The sequence below is a fragment of the Lepidothrix coronata genome, unplaced genomic scaffold (assembly GCF_001604755.1).
Source record: "Lepidothrix coronata isolate B3197 unplaced genomic scaffold, Lepidothrix_coronata-1.0 Scaffold70, whole genome shotgun sequence".
NCBI classification, from domain to species: Eukaryota; Metazoa; Chordata; class Aves; order Passeriformes; family Pipridae; genus Lepidothrix; species Lepidothrix coronata.
In genome coordinates, this window is record NW_016690250.1 from 429,036 (window position 1) to 453,088 (window position 24,053).

Genomic DNA, 24,053 nt, shown 5'->3' on the forward strand with positions numbered 1-24,053 from the left:
AAACAAAACCAAACAAACTAAAAAAAAACCAACACCACCCCCCCCCAAAAAAAAAAAAATAGCTTCTGCTGATGTTCAGAGGGACCCTCTTGTGTCCATTGCTTCTGGCCCTGTCATTGGGCATCATTGATAAAAGCCTGGCTCTGTCCTCTTTGTGCCCTCCCCCTTCAGATAGTTTTATACGTTGAGAAGATCCCCCTGAGCTTTCTCCATTCCAGGCTGAACAGTCCCAGCTCTTTCAGCCTTCCCTCATAGAAGAGACGCTCCAGTCCCAAAATCATCTTTGTAGCCTTTCACTGGACTCTTTCCAACATGTCTGTATCTCTTTTGGACTGGGTAGCCCAGAATTGGACACAGCACTCCAGCTGTGGGCTGTGGCCTCACCACTGATAAGCAGAAGGGAAGGATCCCCTCCCTCTACCAGCTGCTAATGCTCTGCCTACTACAGCACAGGATGCCATCAGGATTCTTTGGGGCAAGGGCACATTTCTGGCTGAAATCACTCATGAAGTTATACAGAAACCTTTCACATCATTATAAAATGGATCATACAGGAATATAATTTATAGTGACAATTAGAATGTCACTTTATCTGACAAACTGAAATAAAGAAGAAATGGTGAAGTGAAAAACAAGTCATGTTACTAATTATACAGACAAACTGCAGACTGCAAATAGGTATCTTTCAGAAAACTCTTCTGTTCAAGTAGAACTTCTAGACATTCTGTGTTAAACGTGATTTCCATTTGTTTTTGTTGCTGGATTTGTTTGCTTTCGGGGAGAGTGTTTGTTTTGTTTTGTGCATTTTTAATAAAAAATTACAGTCATACAAAAAAATCTAAATTCAAAGGGACTTCTAGAGGTCACCTGGTCCAACCCCTGGCTCAAAGCAATGCTAACCTTCAATAATATCAAGGAGAGAAATTTTACAACCTATCTTAGAAATTTGTTCCAATGTTGTGAAAATTTTATTCTTATATCTAATAAAAACTTCCTTCCCCACAATCTCAGTCCACTGATTTCTACTACTATACAGCTTTGTGATGAGTTTAATTCCACCTTATCTATACCCCCCCCATTAGATTGCTTTACAAATCAAAATGCCTTCCACCCACCACCTCCCATCCAAACCCTCTTTTCCTAAGAATGAAAAACTCCGTTTTCTCTGTCTCCCCTCACAGGGCATTTGCTGCTGACCCCTAATCATCCTTGTGGTTCTCTGCTGAACTTAAATCAGTATTTCAATGTTTTTCTTTTACTGGGAATCCAATATGCTGCTTACTTATACAACATAATTTACTTGAGACATATTCTTGTAGAGCACCAGGAGGGCAATGAAATATAGCTGTCTATAGCTATACAATAGCCCAGACTTAGATATAACAAATTTTCTGAATTTTTACCAATTCCTTACTGTCTTTTGTTCACAAAAAAAAAAAAAAAAAAATGAGAAACTATAATCATGTAGTGTGACTGGAATCCCAAGCAATGGTTCTGAAGGCCAGCACTGAAATCCATTTTTAGATATAATAATTTCCAAAATCCAGCCTTTAGCTCTTCCGTGGGTCTCTGAGATCAGGATAATAGCAGTTGACAGAGAATTATAATGATGAGACAAGTTCATCTCTTCTGTAAGCTACTGTTTACACTTTTTAAAAGAGTCATTTTTCACACAGTACAGATAGCTAAAATAAAAACTAAAGCTTAACAGGTTGACCTTAAGTTTATGACTTGTTACAATTCAGATCCCAGTAGTTAAATGGGCTCCCAATGCTGATGGACTCCCCACACTGTACTACGGTGGATCTCTATTTAAGCTCACAGTGTTTCATTCAAATATATCGAAACAATACGGATATTTTGGAAGAGCTTAAAATTTGAGAAATGTGATGGTAAATTTGTGGTCAAGTAAGGATCATTAAAATTCTTCTTAGTTATGCAAAAAAAAAAAAAAAATCATCAGTTTGGCAAACTGCATGAAACAAGTTTACTGAAGTCAATTTACCACGTCTCAAGTGCCTTCCATTATCTAGTCCTGTTTTAGACCTGTAGTTTCTCTCATTCAGTATGTCCTCACCCAGGCTCAAGTACCAAGCTGGTACTTGACAAACTGGTAAAATAGCCATTCTGGCTGCAAAAATTCAAATGCTGAGTGGGTGCCACCTCAATTAATATTTTCTGATGGGATCAGGAGACGTGAAATGGACACTCTGAGGAAAACTACACAAAGTCCTGAGGAGAAGAAAAGGAACAGTATCAAAATATTAAACCCCAAATACTGAAAACAAAAAATAGAAGTACTACTACCCACAGTTATGTCTTTAGGGATTCTGAATATAATTTCCAGTAACACATCTGCCTTATTATTACACCTGTAGCACTGTTATTATCATGCCATTCCTATTTTTTAGGTAGGAAGACTGAGAAAATACTTTAAAAATGTTCTTAACTTAAAACAAGGCTGTAACAGAGAGAGGAGCTGTAGTTAAAATAAAGTGTGGGGTTTCTTAAATTAAACTGTCTTGCTCCAGCTTCTCTAGCTGTCTTTGCAGAAAATCAAAATCTATATGCATATGAGTACTCTCTAGCAACCTGCTGGGAGTCATATACTGCAAGTGGTTTGGGAAAATCTTTGTCTCCAAGAGAGAAAAGAGATTTTGGAAGGCAGGCAAACTTGTACTCAAGATAATGAACTAACTTGTTTCCAAATTCCAAAACAAAGCATTTTATTTCCTTCCTGAAAAATCAATTTTATTCTTTATGGAGCATTTGTTGTGGGAAAGGATGTTTTTCACGTAATATCTTTTCAGTGGAGGAGATTACTTAGGGTACAAAACATCCCCTACTTTGTTCCCAACATTGGGTAATACAGACAGTAGAGCTAATTTTCTGCCATACAGGAAGAATGGCAGGTGTGCTAAAAACTTATATCATCACCCTCTCTGAAACACAGTAAAAATCACTGTTAGAACTGATAGTATATTAGATTAAAGGTACCATCGACAATGTCAATTCTGCCTGGTAGTGTTAACAGGAAAATGTTTTACAAGTTCTACTCCTGGGCATCCATTTAACTCCCAGCACCAGCTATGCTGTGAAACCGTGCGCATAATTTATCTGGTGAACTGTATGTGTGGGAAGCATTACCCAGGCAAAACCTCTCACAGTCTGACAAAATGCTTGGATTTGCACTGTTCAGATGATTGAACAAAGAGACTTTAAGCAATCACCAACACTAATTTTTATCTCCAAACATGCTAAACTGTAATACTACATAAGAACAACCTATTGCTTTAGAACCCGATTTGATAAAATACAAATAAATGGATTATTATTACATTTTAAACTTGTACACTTCTTGTCCATTAGGTTTAAGTATTAGCAAGGTTCACATTTTATCTTACACATCATTTTTAGCAATTTCCCCACAGAACACTCATAATACCTCCATGGTATCCATTGTAACCTCTTTGCTAACATATAGGTTAAAATAAACATTTATTCCAATTAGATGAAGTAAACAGAAAACAGCCTTTCATAATTCCTCAAAGTTACTGTCATCTTTTCTTTTAGATAGTAATCAACAGTCTTCAAAACAATTTCCAGTTTAAGTCTGCCACATACAGTTGATGACAGATATGTATGCCAACAAATTTTCTTCCTGCATCATGGCAAAACTAATTTAATTACCCCCAATAATATGCACAGTGTACAAATATATGTATTTAATAATAATCCCAACAATGCAGACTTGGTAACGTACTGCATTTCTTTTCAGTGCAAATGTATTGCTACTACTCTGCAAGGCTTCCTGGACTTTAATCTATTATTTCTCTATACTACAAAAATATTTGATTTATAATCATCCGACCCATGCTGTAACGTTTTCCAAAAAAGACTCACCTCAGACAGGTCACATGCTCAATAAAATACTGTCGTATCCAATATTCCATTGTATTTTATATCAGAACAGAAAGGGATGTTGTTTAAAAACTTGGAGCGCATAATTTTTTAAAACATTCTGCTTCGATGGGCCTGTTCGTTACTTTTCCTAATTTCTTAAGATGCACTTGCCTAGTTTGTAATATTTGTTTTTTTCATTGAGAAAATAGCTGATAAAGGCATATAGAAACCACTATAATGAAAAAGCAGCACATGCCTTGGGACACCTGCCAGCTCCTACTACTCTGTTTATGTTCAGCATGTCATGTTCTTGCCATGCAGCATCACCTACCACAGATGACATTAATAATGTCACAAACAACAAGTTTTCTATGCAGCTGCTGAAAGAATTCAGAGACCTTTCAATACACACAAAGTTAATTGTCGAAGCTGCTTTTCCTATTTTTGCTCTTCAAAACCCTAAACTAGAAAATCCCTTGAGTGAAAAGTCAGAGAAAGACTACCATCCCTTCTAGGGTTAAAAGACGCTTTTGTAAGATTTTTAGGTCAGATTAACCTTTTGCTCACAATAGGGCTGGTTATTGGTTTTATTTTTTACTGTCTTTAACACAGGTAAAAAAAAATCAATATGAAGCGAGACAAAGGGCTCTGGAGGCCCTGGCTGCACCAGCTTTTGGTTTGGCTCATACACAATCCTACAACATGCTGAGGCTGGGAAGGATTAGCCTGCTTGTGTTGAGTAAACCGATGATACTCAATAAACAGTTTCTGTTGTAAACCCCTTAGGACGTGCAAAGCCACACTAGTTGGCATTAGACCAGATAAGCTGCCGAACCAGCTGTAATCTCATTTAGACCTGAGCTGATCCTCCTGTCCTTTCATTCCACAGGATCAAAGCAAACCACTGAGGAGGCAGCTGTATTATAGCAGCAGTGCTTGCTGGATGCGGCAAACATTTCATAAATTCCTCTCCTCGAAGCAAGCCTGCACATAATCTACCCAGAGCCAGTTCAATCAATGGATTTCTGAATTCATTAGTCTTATTATTACAGGATAACTGTTTTCTCCACATATCATGGTAGTTGTTGCAAGCCAACTTTGCAAAACAGCTCTTATTGCTGACCATTTCTTTCTGGTAATGTGCCTTTGCATTTTCGCAGTGCCACATGAAAATGATTTAAATCACTTCAATGCAGTATTTTTTTTAAAGACTAGAAATAAAACCAATTCAGGAATATTCAAGTAGGAAGCCCTGAAATATAGTACATTCTTCCAAGTATAATTACCGACTACCTGTTTGCACGCTTCCATGCATCAGTAATAATGACCAATGTTTTCTGAGCTCAATGACAGCAAATGATAACAGCAAAAGCAGACATTATATCATTGTAGCAGCATAAATACAGACAAAAATTACAAATGTGAAAGGAGTAATTTTAAGGAAAAGATTTCTATTTGCCTTCTACTCCTTGGTTCTCTGGAATTAAAAAGAAGAAATATTTTCATTGTTAAAGAAATGAATAGCACAACTTAGGGAAACCAGAAAACCACAAAAGCAACAAGTTTTTTTAAACTAAGGAAAAATGAAAACCAAGACACTGGATCAAATAAGACTTGAGGGTGCAACATTCAATTTCTGTACCACATATGGAGTTTACACTGTGCAATTATAGATAAAAAATGTTATAGTATAACCCTAGAGCTTTAGAAGAACAGAATGTGTAATTCCAAAAATGCATCAATTGACCCCTTTCCCACCAGTGAAATCTGCAATATAACACAAATTCACAGATAAACAAAATAAAATCATATTTGTAACTTGCATTGGAATAGGGGAAATAGTATTAAAAATTTTTTCAGTTCTTTTATTTGCTAATTGTATTAATCATTAATGTAAAGACCTAAGTCTTCTGATACAGCTGCATTAGAAAAGAAAAAGGATGTAATAAGAATTATGCAGTACAGCAGCGGTTTTTTTTTTGGGTCATGTACAAGTAACATTAGTTCAAGGATCTCTTCTTCAAGAATGAATAGTAGCCAGAGAACTAAGTTTGGTCCCAAAAATAGGGAAGGCCAGGTAACCCTTACAGTTAAGGTTAAAATAGCAGTGTTTGTGACTTACTGTTATTTCCAGCCAGTATAAATATAGGATACATTCATGCATGCAAACTGATAAGTTAGGAAGATCCCTCTCAGAGAACTGCTGTGAGTTTACAGAGCACAAGAGAAAGTTCTGTATCATCTTTGCACGCATACCCTAACCTACACTGCACAGATCTACTGAACTTCTGTACCTGGCTGCTCATGCTTTTAATAAGAGTACAAAAAAACCCGTTCGTATAATAAAAAGCTTCAATGAAGTATAATAAAATCAGATGTTTAACACATGTAAATGATTTTTTAAGATTACAGAGATGAGATGTTTTGTACGAAACTTTTTTTAAGCACTGAAGCACAGATGTGCTAGAGCATGTCATAGGCAGCTGGCAAAGACAAACAAAAGGTATTTGCACCTGTCAACTACACACATCTCTTCCTCAATCACTTAGAAACCATCTGATGTGTTAGTTAATGATTCCCCTCTCTCCACTTCATTCTTGAGACATAAAGGGGTCCCATTTAACATAATCACTTAATAACAGCAAAGTGATGGGTATCAGAACCCTAATTCTTCTAATATTTGCAAAATCCAGCTCTTTGTAATAATAATAACACCATGATAGCAAACTGTAAAACTGTGTAATTATACTTTAATTGTATTGTGAGGCATGCATTAATCACAAAGTTTAAGTACCAAGGATGGAATTATAATAATTCTGTAAAACAAATTTAAGCTAGCTAAGTAGGTCAGAACCACTAGCATGCAACAGGAGACCTCTGGGAATTTATCAGTTAATGGCTATTTATGTGCAAATGAGTGCCCTCCAACCCTCCCAAATCCTGTGTAGCTGAAGGGTATTTCTGTTAACCAGGAGCATGCTTAACTGCTGAGGCATAAATTAAACCATTTATTGGAATGATTTTAATTCTTCTCTCCCCCCACCCACTCTTACTACTCCCTCCACCCTCACTAGCAGCACAATTTACAGTATTAATTTACATGGAGATAGGATTGCTGAAGAGTTTTCACAAATTACTCTGTTTCAAGGAAGAGAGGGAAAAAAAAAAGAGAGAGAACAGAAAAAAAAAAGGAGTGAGTGAGAAAAAACTTTCAGTTAGACAGTAGCAATGCTACACTTAATCGTTAAGTCTTCCAGAGGGCAGTTTGAGCTACTAGAAATTCCAGAGATTCAGTGCCACAGCAGTGCAGTGGAAACCCTTTCATAATGAACTCCAATGAAATGAAATTCTGGTTTACAGTTTCATAGAATCATAGCATCGTTTAGGTTGGAAAAGACCTTTAAGATCATCGAGTCCAATCATTAACCCAGCACTGCCAACCTCACCACTAAATCATGTGCCCAAGTGCCACATTCATGTTTTTTAAATACCACCAGGGATGGTGACACCACCATTTCCCTGGGCAGCCTGTTCCAATGCTTGACAACCCTTTCCATGAAGAAATTTTTCCCAATATCCAATCAAAACCTTCCCTGGTACAACTTGATACCATTTCCTCTTGTCTCACATTCTAAACTTGAAGACAATGAAGCTCAAGGGGGACTGTATCCACTGTATTTTCTGTCAAAACATTCAGACTGTACACCTCACAAAGGTTTTCCTTCAAGAAAGAAAACAATAAAAATTTCTTGGCTGCAGGAAAAAAAAAACTTCAATTTTTCAGTTTGACTTGGAAAAAGCTAGTCATTTTTCATGTCTTAGGAAAATAGATACCTTTACAAAATACTCAGAATCAAGATGTATTGAATTTTCACTGTGACGTTAAATGGGGATGATTTACAGACAATATAAATGATTTCTCAACACTTATAATCATAGCAGTAATTCAGTACATCAAGATAATGTAACCATAACCTCAAGATTCACTTTTAGGCTTATAATTCAATATGCTCGGGGTTTCTCTTTCTTCTAAGTGCACGCACATATACTCTTGCAAAGCCTAGGGTCCCAGAGCAATAAAACAATAAAAATTTGATTATCCTAACATCAATTAACCACAGCTCCCTGTTACCCTAAACAGGGTCACATCTCCCCAATGCCTAATAATCACATTGTAAAATCCCTTGATTGCCTGAATATATTCACTCTCCCTATGATGTTTGGATAATCATGGTTATGTTATAGTTAATTATTATTTAAGAGATGATCACAGGGGCATTACTTTCTGATGTCATCTTTGCACCTAATACAAAATTCCATATAAATGTAACACACTGAACAAATACATGCACAGCTTTTCATCACCAAATCAAGCTGTTTTAGAATACCCTTGAATATATAGGTGTGGTGTGAATTCAAGGAATTCCCTGGGAGCAAATCTTTAGCAGCTTTAAAATATTTTAGCAAGATACCTGGAATACTTATTGAAGTATTTTCAAATGCACAGCGCCAATAGCTAATCAATATATTCCTGTCCAGGAAAACAAAAGAATGCCAATGAAAATGTTCATTTTTCGTTCTTGTGGTTGACTTTTTGAAAGGAAAACAAGACTGCAAAAAAGCAGTAGAAGGAAACCTCATTGTCCTGGCAGGCACATCTGTACTTGACTGTTCTTCGCTACTCCTGCCCCTCAATAAAAGATGACACATGCCCGGCTGCAGTGAGCGCTCCTGCTGCGTGCATAATGGCTGCCGTGGCTGCCTGTGCAGTCCCTGCATTACCATGGAGAGAACCAGGAGCTTTCTGCCTCTTAACAGGGATTTCCAAGCATGCACGTAAAACCAAACACTTCATACAACTCTTCGATAACAGCCAAGAAATTAATAAATGAACAGAACTATTTGACCAAAGAAGTTCCCTCATGTATTTTCTGAAAGCATTAGCACAGCTCTATTATCAGAGCCTGCGACAGGCGCACAGTTACCTCTCAGCTCCCTACAGTGAGGGGCTGCAGCCTTGTTTATGACTGTACCTTACAGCCATTGGCAGGGACTCTGTATGGCCCTAAGGCTTTAATTAACCCCGATTAGAGATAAACAGGGCCTTCTGGTCGTGAAAAAAGAAGAGAGAATAGACAGTATTTTCAGCTTATCAGTCAACTAAGTAAACTACAAACTGCTTTTACCTTTCTCTACCCAGTAAAAATGTCAGGAAAGGACCCCCATAAGACCCTGAGATGATGCAGATGTACACATTGCATAGTATCTTCTGCTCTTTCCAGTTTATTTTTGGGGAGGATATGGTGGCCTACTATTTTGGACTCATTTGCCATGAGGCACATTTTCACCATCCCTGTTTTAGTACATCTGTAAAGAAAACTGGAGCATTTAGCCATTGGCAATTAGTGACACTTAGACTTGTTCCAAGCCAAATAAAATAGGACAATGTACACCTACCATGCCATTTATCAATTAGCTTTCCTTAGAAAATGTCCAAAAAAGCATTTTCAAAGTAATTTTCTAGAAAATTTCAAGATTCAAACACATTACCACTGAAAACTCATCACCCTGTTCAGCAGGGCCACTGTTCTGTGTATACAGGAGAAGCCATCTTCACTTCCCCACTCCAGAAATTCCATGAACAAGTAGGACACAGGAGCACTACACAGGTTCAGTTCTTTCCCCCCAGTAGAACAGAGAAATTAAAAAGAGTGCAGATACTACACGTCAAAATGAATGACAGGTTTCGAAAGTTAAATTTTATGGCAGATTACAGTTTCTGGTACTATTTTTCATTATCTTCTAATTGCGCTGTACTTTTGTTGTGTAAGGAAAAGCACAGAATACTGTTTAGGATGCATCCGTACTATCTGACCACCAGCTGCATTGAGCACTCCTTAATATCAAACCACAGAAACATAAGTGAAGGACTTGGTAGCACCTTGACAGTGATTCAGGGAGTTCATCTCACCAATCTAGTAAGCTCATATAAACTACTTTCTGGCAAATGTTTGTCTAATTCATTGTCTAAAAAAACCACTAAAACCAAAAATCATTCAGTTCCACAAGTCTCTCTTAAAGCCCGCAAGAGTGTTCAGTTTTCAGCCTACTATAAGTAACCACACTAAACTTCTGCCTCAAATCAAGCCAATTCCATCTTCACTGGCACGAAAAACAACAGAAAACCTGCAACATCCTTTTATATACTAGGTAACTTCTAGCATGTCTCTCCTCAACTTTTCCCAGCTGAAATCAGTTCCATCAAACTTATACAAACTTCCTACTCTTATCACTCACTTCTGTGACTCTTTCCAATTTTCAATTTATTCATAAATGTTTTGTAAGCTGACATGTCTAGAACTGCATACAGAATACTCCGGCTAAAGAGAGAATAAGCAGCTCCTCTTACCTGCAGGAGTTTTATTAACACATCCCACAACGATATTCAAGTCACATTAGGTCCTGCTTCCTCATATTGTACCGGCTGTGTACATGAGAAACTCACTGTTAAAAGTTAGCCATCAGATGCAGCCAAATTTCAGATTTTCTTGCAGCCACTATGGTCTTACAAACTCACATAAATAAATATCCATGCAAACAGCAGTGAAAACTTAAGTACCACACTCACCTCCCACTCCTTTTAAGATACAAGGGAATCCACCTGAACTACCATTCACAAACAATTTTGGTATTCCCCCCTACACCAGGCAGAAACTTGCTAGTGCAGGGACAATACTGGATCTTGAAGCCATCTGTGCTGAGCAGGTAGCAAAGTCTACAAGCAAGGGCAGAACAGAGAGATGAGGTAACAGCTGTGGCAGCTACCTCACTTCAACCAACCCCAGATGTGGAGATCTCCCATTTCTCTCACCTCATGGTGCATACTACCTCCCCACACATGGACAGTACAGCTGCCATGCCAAGCATTCCATATGTTGTATTTGCACTTCTCCTTCCTTATTTCAGTACTTGGCCTTCACTATTTCCTCTTGTTGATGATAATTTCTTTCAAAATATAGAAATAATTTTCAATTCTGGTTTTGTTTTCTAAACAAATATAGAGAAATATCCTCTAAATTTTGGCTATGTGCAAACTGAGACAAACTCTGTAACTCATTTTCATTTACTACAAGTAGTTGTGCTAAACTGTTCCTCATTTTCAGTGACTGAAGTGATGCCATTAAACACTAATAATACTAAGATAATACAAGTAACGCTGAAGCATTACACTACTGATATTTTCTATGAAAATTTTCTCTCTCATTCCCAAAGACTCACACCGGCTTACAAAAAAACTGTTTGTACTTTTAAGGCTGCTGTTTTCTCTTTTTTTTTTTTGGTTACAATACCCAGAAACAAGTACAGTAGAAGTTGTTTTATGTCCAAGAAGAAATTTTATCTTAAGTGAAAACATCCCGGGGGAAGAAGAATCAAATAATATATACCCAGAAAAGAGAAAACCAGAAAAGAGTAAACAGAAAACACATAATGTATTTAGATTCATCCCTTCTCTTCATTTAGGCACTGCTTTCAAGAGAGCACAACAAATTGTTTTTGCTGATGAGGTAGTCCCAGAAATGAGTAGTAAGAGAAGCTGACACTAGTAAGTTACAGCTGTCAGTAAGAGAAGCAGAAACAAATTTGGAAAAAATTAAGCAAGTGGCTATTCATCACCGTAGCTATTAGTTTTCAAAAAAATGAGTAATGGTGGGTGGAAAGAAAACCCGAAAGCTTGTTCTACTGAACCACTGAACTGAATCTTTCAGAACTGCACGGAGTACTACAGTCTGTGTTGTGTCCAGCACCTGCAGGTGCTTTGCCTGCTTTTCATTTTCCTCCATTAAGACAAGTATATTCATGTGTTCAGTTAGCACAAGGATTCTCCTTGGAGTTGGTTCACATTTTTTTTCTTCTCTTTAAAGGTCAACTTTCTTTAAAACACATAGGTACAAATTAATTCTCCTCTCCTGAGACTAACTCCTTTCACAGGGGCTAGCAATAGAGACGAGTACAAGGAGAAATATTTTGGGTGAAGCAGAGACAGATATGTTTAGTTCAGTGCACATAATTGACTCGTCCAACCATTCTTGACATAGCCAAGACAGTGGTTTGCTCTTGTCCCAGAATGTACACTTGCTATTGTATCAGTCAGGTTTCCAATTCTCTGCTAAGGGACCAGAAACATATGGGCACAGGTGGGCAGGGGCACAGACTGCACTCTGGTGCCAGAGAGGCTGAGCAGCTGTCTGGAGCCAGCTCACCATTCGCTTTCTCCATCCTTCTGCACAGACTGTCAGTAGGAGGCAGCATTGACTCTGACAGCAGCAGCTCCACACCACCAAGTAGTTGGGAGCTGGCTTTATTCTTCTGTCATTATATAAGCAAGATGACACTGTTCTCTAATCCAGCCAAAGCTGATAAGTACCATCAACCTGTCACTTCCTACATTTCAAATTCTAACACTGCAGCATCAAAGAGTTTTTACATTTCGATTTCTTTTGCTGGCAGCGGTCGGTAGCCTCTCATTCTCCCACGGTGTTCTAATGCAGCATTTGCACACCGGGGTTACTCCCAGCCTGAATAGCAGGTCATCCCCTACTCACTGAGCTCATCTGTGGCCCATGTGCTAGGCAATTTAGATCCAATCAGCCCTTATTTAGCTCAAGAGTAATGAGCAGCATAGTGACACAGACTTAAGCCTGACCCTCAGGACACTGCTCATCAAGCAGTAAAACTGTGACAAAATCATTCATCTTCCACCCGCTGGCAAGAAATAATACTCGCACTCACTGTATTACTTTTTCAAGACATAGAAAAAAAAAAGGTCCTGAATTTTCATGATGTGAGACATTAATTTGCAGAAAGCTGAATTCCCTTAAACCCCCCTGTTGCTATGAGCTCACCAGGGGGAAATAGGCCTTAGGAGACTGAAATGGAATAAAGAAAATTGCTTCAGCTTTCTGTTCATTTTAAATAAGCCTTAAATCTGACAAGAGATATCCTAAAGAGAGAAGAAATATATATCTTGTAAGGTAACGAAGAAACAATCAAAATTAAGAGATTAGAAGGCTACTTGCATATAATGGTTTTATTGGCAAAAATATTTCTTTTATTTAACATCCACAAAAAAAAATACTCCATATGAAAAGCCATTCTCTCACCTCATGTGAAGAACAGAAGGAAAACTGAGAGGAGAGTTAATTTGGGGAAAATAGTTTCAGAAGTGAGACACTTCCATCAGAAAACAAATCTGTACTTTATGTCCTTCAAGGAGCACATATTTCTCTAAACAACTGCAGGGTCCCAAGCAGCAGGTTCTCAGTACACCTGGATATGATTTCACTCTTTTTTTTCATGGATTTACTCTTTCACAACAGTAAGTCTTGTACCGCTGTCAGGTAGGCTACAGAAAGCTTATGTGGATTATTTTTTGGTAGATAAAATGGGTACAATGGATGAAACACAGAAAAGTGTTTCCATCTGTACCACAGGGGACAGAACTGTGTATCTTCATGATTGATGGCTGAGTACTAGACTTCAGTTTCTTTAGCTTTGGGTGTCTACCAAGACAGACTTTTTTTGGGCATCAACAATTAGAAGCTTTTTTGACAGCTTTTGTTGTTTCAGTCTGTTCTTAAAGTGATTCTAGAATAGAACACAGTAGAATAGAATATTGCAGCTGGAATGGGTCTATAACAATCATCTAGTCCAACTATCTAAGCAAATCAGAGCTGATCAAGAGCTGAAGCAAATTATTAAGGGCATTGTCCAATTGCCTCTTAAACATTGACAGGCTTAGGGCATTGACCACATCTTTAGGAAGCTTGTTCCAGTGCTTGACCACCCAAGCAGTGAAGAAATGCTTCCTAATGTCCAGTCTAAACCTTCCCTGGTTCAGCTTTGAACTACTCCCACGTGTCCTATTACTGGAGCCCAGGGAAATGAGCCTAGCACCTCCTTCTCCATTCCCCCTCTTCAGTAAGCTGTAGAGAGCAATGAGGTCATCCCTCAGCCTCCTTTTCTCCAAACCAGACAAATCCAAAGTCCTCAGACACTCCTCATAGGATATGCCTTTCCAGCCCTGTCCCCAGCTCCTCCTTCAGAGGCTCTCTATTACATCTTAAACATCAATATAAAATTGATTTTAATCAATTATTCAGCTTTAATGTGGCTACCTACAGATTCAAGGAAATGGACAGTGAAAAGTGGAACTGCGTATTCTTGCAAACCTAGACCAATGCTATACATACACAGGAACTTTCTATAAACAAAGTATCAGGTACATGGCTGCAGTGCACACTCTCTCTCATTTCACTCCTTAGCACAGTAATATTCTCAGAGGAAACAATCCAAACACACATCAGTTTTATCTAGTCATCTCTGAAGATCAGAATACAAGGGACAAAGGTGTAAAATGTTAATTAAGAACCTCAATAAAAACCTGGGAAAAAAAAAATCTCAAATCCCACATAAAGTAGGCAGAAAATTCAGTTTTAATTATAAGAGCCACACCTTAAGGCAACAACTGTAGCTAAGAACACACACAGTATTCCCTCAGAAGACAGTAACAGATTATTTTTAAGGATTTAGACACAAGAAACCTCTCAAAATGCTGCTATATTCTACAGTAGTGCTTGCTTCCCATGCATTAAAGCATTTAGAGACTAGATGTTTATTGCAGTCATTCAAACATCAGTTTTATTAATGGAATACCTGAATTTCAAAAAAAAACCCACTAAAAATACTTTAAGCCATAGGTCAAGTTAGCACAGCAAGGCACGCTTGCTTCCCAGGCATAAGGTGTATGTTGTGAAGCGAAAAAGGAAGGATTTATTTCATGTTTTTCACCCAGGTAAACAAAATTCATAGCAACTTCTAATGACTTTCTAATGGTCATTCATTAAGCCTGGGAGATCTTAGAGCCAAACTAACATCATCTGACTCTCAGTTCAGTGGCTTAGTCACAGAATTGCCTTCTGTGCTTATCAGAACATCACAGCTGGTAGCTTTAAATATCTTCACAGGATGGGATGGGTAAGAGAAGACTTATGCTCTTCCAAACTCTTCTGAATATAGTTTTCAGAAGCTCAACATCAGAAAAAAGATTTTGCAAAGACTAACACTAAAACCCCTGAGGGGCAAGAAAAAAAGGAGGGAGGACCTTTCTATTCTCCTCCTGAGCTTATCTGCTGACTTACACGGTAACAGAGAGGGGGAGAGAGGCCTCTGTTGGTCTCGAAAAAGCTTCCCACAGGCTGTTTTGATGGCAAGTACAACGCAAAAAAAAATTACAAATGACTATACATTTCCATAGCAAAGATATACTGGATAATGCATTCCTATCGTGATTTCTCTTACAACCTCAAGGCTAAACACACTCTACAGACGGAAACATTCAGTTCTGTTGTTATCCACGGCCCAATTATTAATGCAACTTTTAACTAGAGACGGGTTTACCTAGTCAGTATTCCTGTAAGAGCTTATGAAATTAACACAGCAATATTTTTAAAAATTGGCAAAAAATAGGCATAAATACATAAGAATTGTTTTCAAAATAAAATTACTGCTTATTACAGTATTAGGTTTGTGGTACTTCTCATTTCTGCTATGAGAATTAGTAGTAGGTCTCCCTGAAACTAGGCAAAGATGTTTGGAGCACAGCAGCGATTTTACACCTGGGCATGTACTCACATTTTATAGTCCTGTAACTTTGTGCTAACACACCACAAAACCTAAATGCCAGGATGATGAAAATAAGAGAATGCTCATGTCAGAGCAATACCCAATTGCAATAAAAGACATTTTAGTGTATTTCAAACGCTTCTTTTAAGACTAACATATTGAAGTGCCAAGAATGTACAGCAGATTTCTCCAAGTCTTGTGTCCATTTTTACAGCAAGTTCTGTCAAATCCATTTAATGCCATATTTTTATTAACCTAGGGTTTCTTTTTGTGCCATCAGACACTCAGATGACAGTTAGTGCTAGAGATCTGGAACAAATGAAAGCACACATGGGCAAACATCCTGCATTCACCTTTCAGTAAAAAAAAAAAAAAAAAAAAAAGGCAGGATTCTAAAACACTGCTTAAACACGTGAAAAAAAATAAAAGAAAAAAACTTATGTCTAAGCTAGAAGCTGAATCCTTCAAGCAAACATAGGAAGCAAGCACTTCACATTTTGATTTTTGGGAGTTTCTTGATTGTTTATGGTTTATTTTACATGTTTTTAAAAAGGAGACTGTATTAAAATACAACCTTACACTTCACACTGAATCTCACTACGAAGATCAAATACTTGCAAGTGCCAGCAAGTAGCATCTTGATTCCACTTATCCAGTCACCACCTATCAAAAACTGATAAAAACGAATTCTCCAGCCAAGTCATAGTTCTATTTAAATATATAAACACCAAAATAATCATAATAGTAACAATCAATTAAAAAAGTGGATTAAGAAAGCTTATTTTAAACAGTCTAAGCATAGGTAAATACAACAATCAAAAGCTACTAGCACTTTTCTAGCAGACAAGTAAAATACAAGAAAAATCTGGAAAGGGTTATTTTAAAACACAGTAATGAAACAACAGTGAAGGTGGGGGTTTCTTTTCAGATGCCTTTTAAAAAAAAGAAAGAAAACAAGCGCACTTTCAAACCCTTGTATGCCAAGTTTTAGCCCAGAGCAAGTTTTCGCTGCTGTGTTACGAACCCTTGAAAATAAAGGTTTATAATGGAAATGCTGACAGACCCTTAACTATAGCAGCATGAATAGCTATAATTAAAGAAGAGCTTTTGGCTACACCTCAATCTGAAAATGAAAGACTGGAATTTTTACAGTATCCTCAAAGAAAAGCAACTGGGAAACCTGGAGTGAGATTCCAGCAATTCAACAAGATATGTTAAAGGGGATTGCTAAAACTATTTGCTATTTTAAGCTTTAAATACTGAGGCATTTAGTTAATGTAACCAAGTCAGTATTTTCATAATGCTACTTAATCAGTAATAAAGAATGCTCCTGTGAGCCATCATCTGGGGTTAGCAGAAAGTGGCACATGAAGTTATTATTTCCTAACAGCCTAGAGGGAGCTGCTTCTCTCTTTAATCAGTAATCTCACTTCCTTCCTACCTGTAAATTCTCTGTCATACAATTATAAAATTATTAGACTGTGGTGTACAGAGAAATTACATTTATGAAAGGCCTAGTAGCTTATATCAGCCTGGATTTTAAAAACAGGCACTGAACCATTTTATCCTTTTTTGAGTCTGCAGACAGACCAGGCCTAATCAGTCTGGTCAAGCCAACAACAGCTGAATATATGGTTAGCACGAAGTCATCCACACCTTTTGAACCAAGAAAGTGATTTTAGTGTTGTTTTACTTGCATGGCAACAGAGGACTATTTTCAGTGAGTCTGTCCAAGTGGGAGAGAGAATCAGTAATATTTTTGTGTTCAATACAACCTGAAGATCAAAGTGTTTTATCACAGAATATGCCAAGTTAGAAAGAAGCCACAAGGATCCTCAAGTTCAACTCCTGGCCCTGCACAGGACCATTCCCAAGAGTCACAGCACGTGCCCAAGAGTATTGTCCAAACACTTCTTGAACTCAGACAGGCTTGGTGCTGTGACCGCTTCCCTGGAGAACCTATTTCAGTGCCCAACCACTCTGGGTGAAGAACCTTTTTCTAATATCCAACCTAAACCTTTCCTGACATAACTTCAGGCCATTCCCTCAGGTCCTGTCACTGGTCACCACAGAGAAGAGATCAGTGCCTGCCCCTCCTGTTCCCCTCAGAAGAAAGTTGTGACTGCAATGAGATCTCCCATCCATCTCCTTTTCTCCAGGTTGAACAGACCAAGTGACCTCACATACTCCTCATATGGCTTCCCCTCAAGGCCCTTCATTTTCGCTGCTCTTCTTTGGACACCCTCCAATAGCTTAATATCTTTCTTATATTGTAGTGTCCAAAACTGCACACAATACTCAAGGTGAAGTTGCACCAGTGCAGAGTTGAGCTAAATGTTAAGGAATTCAGTTTCTCTGTAGATGGGATAAATAGGCTGGTAACAGTAACCAAATGTACAAATACAGGAGCTGCAATAAAGAACTGTTAAAAGCAAGACTCTTGTCATATTCATATTGATTATTGTTTAAGCATCTTGATAATTAAAATATTTCAAGCAGAACTGTTTTTTGTAAGAAAAGGTACGAATACTGCCCTGTACTTTGTTTGTGGTGAGCTGAGAAGTCTGGAATGCTACAAGAGGGCCACATAACCCCCAGTCCTGGAAAGCTTTTGAAATAATGCCAAGTTACAAAATAGGCAACTTCTTCACTAGTCTCAAATTTCTCCCTATTTCATCTTTAAAAACAAAAAAACAAATGCTGTGCATTAGCTAATGGAGAAAATGTCAAAGTATTTTTGAAGTCTCCAATTTATTCCAGGAAATACATTCAGTTGAACTGAAATAATAAATAATAAATCAACTAAACTTAGTTCTGTGCTTCATCTTTTTTCAAAAGACTGCCTGAAAAACAGTTGTCTTTGGATCTATAAGCTATTGACAGCTGTAGTCAAACTACTAGACAATAACAAAGGACCTAGTTAAAGAGAGATCTTGCATATGGGCCTCAGTATTCCTATTATGTACTCTTCCACAGCTCTTTACACATATTTCAGTCTTGCACATTTCAAGTAATGGCAGATCAATAGCTGCCTCTTAATATCTTATAAAAAAAAGGCAGTTTGGGCTTCAAACTGGAGGACTGCTTCTCAAAGGCATCAGTAGACAAAAAATATGCTTATTGAAGGGCACTGTGGGTGTTGAAAAATGAACTAGTACATCAAAGCAAAACTGCTTGAAGTGGTAAAATATGATTTCCTTCTTTCTTATTGAACCCCAGACAAGTATTTAAATCTCCATAACTGTGGTATTTGAATGCAACCTTGGTGAAAGAGAAAAAACAGAATGAAGAGTCTGAAAAACAGAATACGTTCAGTCAAGAAACAAAACCAAAAAAACAACCCCCCCAATTTAAGTAATTTAGTACAGAAAATAATTTTGAAGTTCCCTGTCCCAAAGGAAAGATGATATTGTCTGAAATAGTAGCAACTGGATGACTTTCTAAAGAGCCACTAATTTATAACAAAATCTCGGGATGTCAAACCTAATCTGAAACAGTAAGGAAACATTTCTGAGTTTCAAAATGCACTGAAGTATTGGTGGATTTTGAAATTTAACATATCATTTACATCCCTCCAGAGATTTCTCTTTCCTTTTGCTCTATTTCAATAAAAAAATTAATATGAACTACACTTTAACCCTAAAAACAAAAACAACATGCCAGTCTATATGCACACTTTAACTAAATAACTTACCGAAGTCTGGCTAGTACAACCTGAAGAAAATTCAGGACCATACTCAGCTCAGCTCCTCGACAAGCAGGCAGCAGCATTGTAAAGCCATCATTTAGCAACTTTTCCTCAGAAAGGCTCAAGTAGCAGCTAGTCTCAAACACTTCCTGGACACCATCAACGTAGGTCGAAAGTAGAGTCCAGAGATTGTGTCTCTGCGTGTAGTCATTTTTGTTTACTAAAAACTCCTTTGCCTTCTCACGGAAAGCACTTGAGATTTTCTCAGCTAGGACGCTAACGTCCATGTTCTTCTCAACATAAATCAAAAGGAAAGCAAAATGACCTCTCCAGATGAGAGCTCTCTGAGACATGGTGATGGAGGATGGAGCCAGGAAATCCAAAAGATCCAACACTCGACTCACTATATCTTCTGTCTCCACAACAATTGCTAGCATGAGGAATAAGTTAAAAAAGTTCTGCAGCCCCACTTCTGTCAGCTCCTGCATTCTTCTCCGATGGAACTTGGAATAAATTCTACATTAAAAAAAGCAAACAAACAAACAAAAAAACAGGAAAGAGTAAGTTTCTTAACTTTTCTATCTGCTTGAGAGATTAAAATTGTATTTTCATGCTTTTAGTTTACAGTTATCCTCTTCCAATAACATTTAAATCTTAAATACCCTTTTTTCTCTCTCCTCTTCTATTCTTTTGGCTACTGGAACAAATGTGCTCCTTTCATGTTCTGCTCCTATTTTAAGCTACATGTTAAGTGTTTCCAATACGAGGTGCAGCCTAACCCTTCTTCCCTATCCAACCTCTAGTACACAGTTAAGCACAATGTAAACATCTAAACCTTCTCTACTTGTGATGGGTGTCCTCCATACCATGCCTTCATATCAATCAAGTCTAACCCATGAGGGCTGCTAGGAAAGGAAGCTGCCAAATGACAGCTCTTTGCAACAGCAAATCATTCCTGTATGCCAACCTCTTCCCTAGAAACTCTCTTATTTCCATGTGGAAATCAGCTACTGATTTCTGTTATGGCATACTGCTACAGCTGCTGTGATCAAAGTCTCACCTACCAAACCATCACTGCAGTAAAAGGGAGAGGAAGATTTCTAAAAGAAAATCCTTTTCTCCACAGCGTTTCTCCAAAGTCTGTATCAACCCGTATTGCATAACTATGAAAGGAACTGTAGACTCCAAGTTTGGAAGAAAACAGGGAAACTGAGGCATTTGGAAGAGAAACTTCTCTCCAGCAGGAAGATGGTAAACTTTACCTGTACTGCTTATGGGACAGTGCTCAAGTCATAAGTAGCTGATGGTGACAAGCACTGCTACTTTGTAAAAGCTTTCTGTTTTTGTCAACCACTTTAAAGTTGCAAAGACATCTTTTCTGTGACCTTTGCTTGGATCTGGACTTTTAAATAAATGTCACCATTCCTACAACAGAGGAGTAAGATGAAAATGGTTTAAAACCTTGGGTATATCCTTCGCCTTAAATTTAAAGTAAGTTCCACATACAGTAGTTAAACATCCATAAATGCTGGTTTCCTACTCTGTCACCTGGAAAAATAGTTGGAAATGGTGCTGAAGTTATCAAATCTAGCCACCAAAATTACAGCAAATCCAATTAATGTTGTTTAGTAGTAAATTACTACTGACAGGCATTTACATTTTTCATGCATCAATTAATGCTTGGTTAGCCGCTGAAAACAGAGTTCATCCCAAAATCATGGCTGTAGGCTGTTAAATTTTGCTACTTGTGTAATTGATTTTTTCAAGGTAGAAATTACGAATACTGGTTGAGCAGACCAATGCACTGAGTGTTGTGTATTATTATTCCCACTCTTAAATTAGGGAAAGCAACAAGCTATAATAGCACAAAAATATAAGTATAATTTGCTTTCAGTAAGAACAGAGCAGGGTAATTAAAATCACAAAATAAAGCAAGACACTGATACTAAATCCAACAACATATTTGTTTCCATGAAGTTGTAGTGATTTTAAAACCCAAACTTTACTGACTATAACAACTTGTGAAGTGTACACAGACATTATATTTTTGACAGGTATACTTTTCTGATAGCCAAGACAACCCTGCTTTCTTGGAAAAAACACCACATAACTTGGTGAGGTGTGCTGTACACATGGGCAGTTTCTTATGTATTTATTACTTGTGTACACGAATATCTTACTAATATTTACTAAAATTTTAATTAATTTTATTAATACTTAATAAGATCTTTTTAAAAAAAATCAAAACTGTAAACCAAAACTAATTCTAAGTCTTCTATATCTAATGAAAAAAATTTAAAAGTTAGCCCTTGTAATAACTACTACAATCTCATTACTATAATAAAAGTCTCACGGATTCATTCAGTAAGCATATAAAATATCAAGAGTTTGATTTAAAGCATATATATTTTATGGTTTTTTAAATATAATGACTGACTGTACTTCTTAATTAGTATGTTTCAAAATTAAGTGAAAAATTAAAACCCTCACAAAAAATATTGTGAGAAATTTTGGAAGTCATTAAAAAGAAACTAAATATAAATGAAATTGCAGGCCTACCAAGTGTTAGTCTGCATGTTCTTGGACAACACATGGCTTATATGCAATTCAAACACAATTTCTGTGCTTTTATTACATTACCTGTCTGGCAACTGGGTTGTACCACTGCACAGGTTGCCAGGGTACCCAATGCCTGGCCAGCAAGATGAAGTAAATCATCACAAGCCAAGGTGATTCTTGGACCCAGCTCCTGGACCCTGTTACAGCCTCAGCTGGCAACAGAAACTTCAGGGAACTGCTTTCTTTAAATTATTAATCACCTTGGATCCCTCATCCACCTTACTTTCTCATGGGCACAGTATCCGCCCGTCTTGCATGTGGCTGGAAGGGCCACTGACTCACTACACTTCTTACAACAGGAGAGAAACTAAATAGTGGCCATACCGTCCTTTAATTTGTTTCCAAGGATGCATGCCACTGTTTTCTTCTTTAATCATCCGTGCCAAAATGCAGAGAAAAATGAAGTAACTGTTGCGGGACTTGTACAGAGAAGGGATCTGCTGTTCGCAGCAGCAACATTTCACCAACTCAAGCATTGACAAAGAAGTCTTACTAACATTTGCCAGATCCTTCAGACCAAGCCAAGGAACAGTAAAGCCACTGTTCTAAAAGAATAAATGAAAACAGAAAGATTATAAATAACAGTAAATGCTAATATTCCAAATGCAATAAGATGCAATCCTTCACACAAACAAAAGGATATATTCCTACCACAACTAGAAAATAAAAATTTATTGTAACTATGGACAAAGTGTTTTTACAAGATCTTAAAATCAGTAGTCCTGATGAAAAGTAAGACTAAAATAATAACTTTTTCTATTGGCACATAATGTAAGGGATCAAAGCATAAATTTAAACATGATTTCATTAAATAAATAGCAAGTTTAGGGATACTGCCATTGACTAGGTAGTTTTACAGAAGTATTTGCAATCAAGCTTGGCTACAGGAAAATCAGAATTAATGAGTAAAATTCAAGGACTGCCCAAATGCAATTCTATATTTTCATATATTCATCTACTTACCAGATTCTTGCTGTAATAATCCCAGAGTATGGTGACAATAGACAGGTTCAAATCCCAGAAACTACACAAAGTCAAACAGCACTGAAGATGCATTCTTAAGTGTTCCTCTAACACACCAGTCTTGAAAAGGAAGTAAGAAATTAATTTTAGGAGGGGAGCATTACCTTATCTACACATAAACCCAATACTAACAGACTATTCAAAGTAATTTCCTAATACAAAAATTATTTTTAATTATATACTGTTGAGTAAATGCATCTGCTAATACAAGCAACAAACCAGAAGATAAAAGCTGACAATTGTATCCTGTAATCCAGCCAATGTAATACTGTGTCACAGAATCACAGACTCATTTAGGTTGAAAAAGATCTCTCAGATCATACAGTCCAGCCTTTGACTGACCACCACCAAGTCAACTAAACCACAGCACTAAGTGCCACATCCAGTTGTTTCTTTAACACCCCCACGGATGGCAATTCCACCACCTCCCTGGGCAGTCCATTCCAATGTCGAACAACCCTTTCTGTGAAGAAATTCCTTCTGATGTCCAGCCTGAACCTCCTCTAGTGCAGCTTAAGACTGTCCTCTTGCCCTGTCACTAGTTGCCTGGGAGAAGAGGCTGACCCCCACCTGGCTGCAACCTCCTTTCAGATAGTTGTAAAGAGTGATGAGGTCTCCCCTGAGCCTCCTTTTTTCCTCCAGATCTGTAGACACATTAGGGTAACAGCCAGCTCAACATTGTGAGCCTAACTTGAAACATGACTGCATGGTACAGAACCTCACAAAACAGTAAATGGGGCAGTAGCCATACTGAATGCATGAGTCAGCTGAACACTTAAGCCCTTCTATCATGTATGTCCCAAGGAAAGCTCATTCACCACTGACACAGAGGGAAGGTGCAACCGTCTAAGAACTCATATTTCTCTTTATAATATTTCAAAGAGGAAAATCTTTTGTTTCTGAATCATGTTCCTTCTCAAACCTCTGCAACATGGCTATGTTGCTAATATTCCAGACAATTCTAAGTCAAGGGCAAAATAAGCGTCTGAACACTGGGGAAACAAAAAGTACAAAAGACTTCCCACACAACATTTTTTGTGTTCCAAATTTTGCATTCGAAAGGAAGAAGGTTTCTAGGAAAGAAAACAGGAAGTACCAAACAATTGAAACACAGTGAAGCACTCAGCTTGTAATTCTG

At 37.6% G+C, this 24,053-nt stretch overlaps 1 protein-coding gene across 1 annotated transcript in view; it reads right to left on the bottom strand.

Moving 5' to 3' along the window:
• MMS22L (MMS22 like, DNA repair protein) overlaps positions 1–24,053 on the bottom strand; it is a 99,624-nt gene that overhangs the window by 43,500 nt on the left and 32,071 nt on the right. The window contains exons 11-13 of the mRNA XM_017818685.1: positions 22,856–22,975; positions 22,217–22,437; positions 19,280–19,789 (exon numbers count right to left, since the gene is read on the bottom strand). Of these exons, the coding sequence (XP_017674174.1) occupies positions 19,280–19,789; positions 22,217–22,437; positions 22,856–22,975 (851 nt within the window). The remainder of the gene's footprint in view (positions 1–19,279; positions 19,790–22,216; positions 22,438–22,855; positions 22,976–24,053) is intronic.